Here is a 4,074-nt window from a genome sequence, read left to right as displayed (position 1 = left end):
TAGTTTGTCCACACTTTTTGGAATAATTTACTTCTCTGTATAACAACCAGCCATTCCAGTGATTATCAAAATGCGATACAATGGTGGAGCAAGCGTTTATGAATCACTATGAAATAGTGACGATACTAGTTGTTCATGGAGAGGTGACAGCATCCTGTCTCACAGGTGGTACCCGTCATAAACATGTCGATATGAAGTATCTTAAGAATGGCTTAAGTCTTCACAGATATCTATGATCGACTGTGCTGTATCAGTCTTTGACATCTATTTATATTTCACTCATAATACTTGCTACGATACTTTTGCCATGCACAACTCAAATGACCTGACCAAGTGTATGCAAGTAGTAGTTGAACCCATGTTGTCTGAGCATTCATTTTCACGTAACGTTTTAGTGTATATTGTGCTTTCCTAACAACTAACAAGAAAATTTATCACCATTTCTGATTCTTTCATGCTATTTACCAAATGTGAATAGATTTTGTAAGAAAACTGTTGTGTTTCAAACTTTAACATATTGAAGAAATTTCATAACTGGAATTTGTTTGAAAACTGACATGTCAACCCTTAGTTATACTTTTTCAGTATCCTCTGTTAGGTATCTGTTGAGTCCATAAAACAGAAACGGAAATTTAGATTTGTTTCACAACATAGGAATATTTTCATTCAATTCTCATCACTTATCAAATTTCATATCTACACAGTAATGGTCACGTGGCACACACACACACATCTAATTACTGAAGATAATCACCTGGAATAGTAGGGTGGGGCAGAGAAGAAATTTTGCCAAGATGTGTTTACATTCTGTTGATAAACAAACAAACAACGACAACAAAACCCGCATAGCCGTTTAGTCCGAGTGAGTGAGTGAGCCATATGGCGGCAGCAGGGGTTCAAAAATCCCATCGCCCGACGCCCGGGACAAGGCAGATTTCATTTCGGGCGTATAAATAATGATATCTTACTTGCCCGTGGGCTACCTGATAATTACTGCAATGCTTACGGTTCCAACAGGTAAATGTGAGACGATACGAGAGCAAAATGAGGGAACTTTCGCAATGATAATAAACTAGAGTTATCTTTCTTTGCTATTTATCCCTCCCCGATCGGGGCCTCGCAGTAAAGCTATTGGAAACCGAAGCGAGCATTTTTATAAATAACTGACCAATCACTGACAAGAGAGCCGGCAGGCACGTTTGAGTGAACTGTCAGACCGCGGCTGAATAGCAGACGACTGCCTCGTGTTTTATGGAAAAAAAACATGTCACAGAAACTGATGGACAGTTTTTTACAATCGGACACAGGGGTGAAAAGGATGGCCTTGGGTGATGACACTGAAGCCGAGGTTTGCACCAAACAATCTAAAGATAAAAAGTACGACAACGAGAAACGGTGTAGACAGTTTCAGAAGTCTTGGTGTTCAAAATGGCCGTGGTTACTTTACAACGAAGAAAAAGACATTATGACTTGTGAATATTGTGCGCGATTTCCGTCTGTATCAACGAGACATGGGGTAAAGAACACTTTTGTCAGTGGGTGTTCAAAATTCAGAGTAGAATATCTGAAAATCCATGACAGTTCAGCCGTTCATGCCGAGTGTTTGTCATATTATATTCATAGCGGTGAAACCGGTGATTTGGAGGTTGGGGCAAGCTGCGATAAAGTAGAGAGAGACGGGAAACTTTTGAAGTGTTTTAAAAACATGGACAAGAAGAATTACGATCAAATTGAGACACTGTTTGTGACAGCATTTCTCATTGCCAGCAAAGGAAAACCACTAAGTGATTTTGCAATGCACTTAGACTTGCTTGACAGGGTTGGTGTGGACATAGGGCATAATTACAGAAACATTGATGGTGCGAGCAAGTTTATTCAAGCAATTTGACATAGTTTGAAAAAAGACTTCCAATCAGATATTAATGAAGCAAACTATGTATCCATTCTTAGTGATGGGAGTACTGACTTGGCAATTCTTGAACAGGAAACTGTTTATTCGTTATGTAAGCCATGGTGTTCCAGTTTCATTCCATGCTGCAGTTGTAACTCTAGATCATGCTACTGCTGATGGGGTGTTGGATGGAATAAAAACTGCTCTTGAAATGAATGATATTAGTTATGAAAAGCTTGTATCACATGACTGTGAGGGGCCCAAACTAGTGTCTGCAAACTTTGATGGTGCATCTGTTATGATGGGTAACCGTTCTGGAGTTGCAGGAAAGATCACACGAGAAGCTCCTTACGTTGTACCTGTTCATTGTGTAGCACACAAGCTGGAATTGTCAGTGTTGGATGCAGTAATGGGCCTGTTGCCATTGAAAATTTTTGAAGAGGTATTGAAACAGATATTTAAATTCTACCATAATAGCCCCCAAATGAGAAGAGAACTTAAAACTATTTCTCAGATCTTTGAAACAGATTTGGTTCATTTGAGTGATGTGAAAAATGTGAGATGCTTTGCTAGCAAAGAGAGAGCTGTAAGGGCTCTGAGGACAAGTCTGCATTCAGTGATACAACACTTTGAAACTGTTGCTACTGGGCGAACTGAACAGAGCTCTAAAGCAAAGGGCTGGCTTGCAAAAATAAAAACTGTGACTTTCATTAAGACTTTGTTTATTCTGTTGGATGTGCTCCCTTTACTCACTGAAGTATCTCTTGTGTTCCAAAAGGAGGACCTTCTTGTCACTACACTGTCCCAGGAAATTGAAGGTGTTATGTTGAAACTTACCCAACTAAAGGTACAGCCAGAAACAGGAGAAAACCTGAAAGCCTTCATGGATCTCTACGCACCCCAAGATGGCACTTTTGATGGTGTGATTCAACTGATTGGACAATCAAAACATGTAAACTTCAAACAGGACATGTTCTTCAATTCACTCATTGATGGAATTGTGAAATATATTGACAAAAGGTTTGAATGTTTCAGTCAAGCTCCACTGAAATACTTCAAAGTACTAGACTACACAGAGTGGCCCACTGATAGGTGCAGTCTTTCAGTGTATGGGTGTGAGGAGATAGATGCCTTACTTGAACATTACCATCCACTATTCACAGATGAGGAGAAGACAAGAATCAAAGATGAGTTCACCACTCTTAAAGGATACTTAAAGAACTGTAAAAAAACAGTGTATGATTGCTAGTCAAACCTGCTGTTTAGTAGACCCCAGTGTTTTAAGGTTTTCTTGAAAATTGTTGAACTTATGTCTACAATCAGCCCCTGCACCGCAGTTTGTGAGAGGCTGTTCTCATCTATGAATCTTGTCAAATCCTCTCACAGATCAGTTCTCAGTCAAGATAACCTCAACAATATCCTGACAATTATGACACATGGGCCCAGGTCCCTCAAAGACTTCGACCCCAGGTCAGCAATCAAAGAGTGGACGACAGGCTGTAAAGGTACAAGACATGTCAAGGGGCATGGTCTTCACGAGCAAGCAGGCATATCTTTGCCATATCCACACTGTTTCAAGTCCGCCACCAGTCCAGAGATGCATAAAGCCTTAGAGTAATCATACTGGTATTGATTTAAATTACGTTTCAACAATATGAGAGTCAGAGACTGTTCTGTATAAAAACAGTGCTAATTATTACCTGTAAAGAGAGAAAAAAGACGTCCAAACAGTAAACAATAACATCAAATACCATGTTGATTTATTCTTTCAAAATATCATCACAATTATGTCATAAAAATCAGGGCAAGTGGAAAATTAGTCAGGGCAAGTTACTTTCTTGAAGTCACTTGCCCTGTGGCAAGTGGCTTTTAAAAAAAATTTTGAACCCCTGGGCAGTCTATAAATAATCGAGTCTGCACAAGACAATCCAGTGACCAACAACATGAGCATCGATCTGCACAACTAGGAACCGATGACGTGTCAACCAAGTCAGCGAGCCTGACCACCCGATCCCGTCAGTTGCCTCTTACCACTTTTTTTAAGCTCAGTAGTCTTTTAAGGCAAGCGTGGGTTGCTGAAGGCCTATTCTACCTCGGACCTTCACGGGTTGTCTATTGACCTGGTCACAGTACAAGTATCACAATACTTTCAAATGTCTGTTCCTATTTCCTGCAGGTGCGTT

The 4,074-nt window shown here is 40.0% G+C and overlaps 1 protein-coding gene across 1 annotated transcript; it reads left to right on the top strand.

Annotated features, from left to right (window-relative positions):
- Positions 1 to 1,952: 1,952 nt before the first annotated feature.
- Positions 1,953 to 3,140, top strand: LOC137268838 (zinc finger protein 862-like). Its single transcript, XM_067803404.1, has one exon. It carries the CDS (start codon positions 1,953 to 1,955, stop codon positions 3,138 to 3,140), a length of 1,188 nt encoding a protein of 395 aa, XP_067659505.1.
- Positions 3,141 to 4,074: the final 934 nt, after the last annotated feature.

This window comes from Haliotis asinina, chromosome 16 (genome assembly GCF_037392515.1).
Source record: "Haliotis asinina isolate JCU_RB_2024 chromosome 16, JCU_Hal_asi_v2, whole genome shotgun sequence".
NCBI lineage: Eukaryota > Metazoa > Mollusca > Gastropoda > Lepetellida > Haliotidae > Haliotis > Haliotis asinina.
Note: the sequence above shows the minus strand (reverse complement) of the source record. Positions and strands in the feature narration are given on the sequence as shown.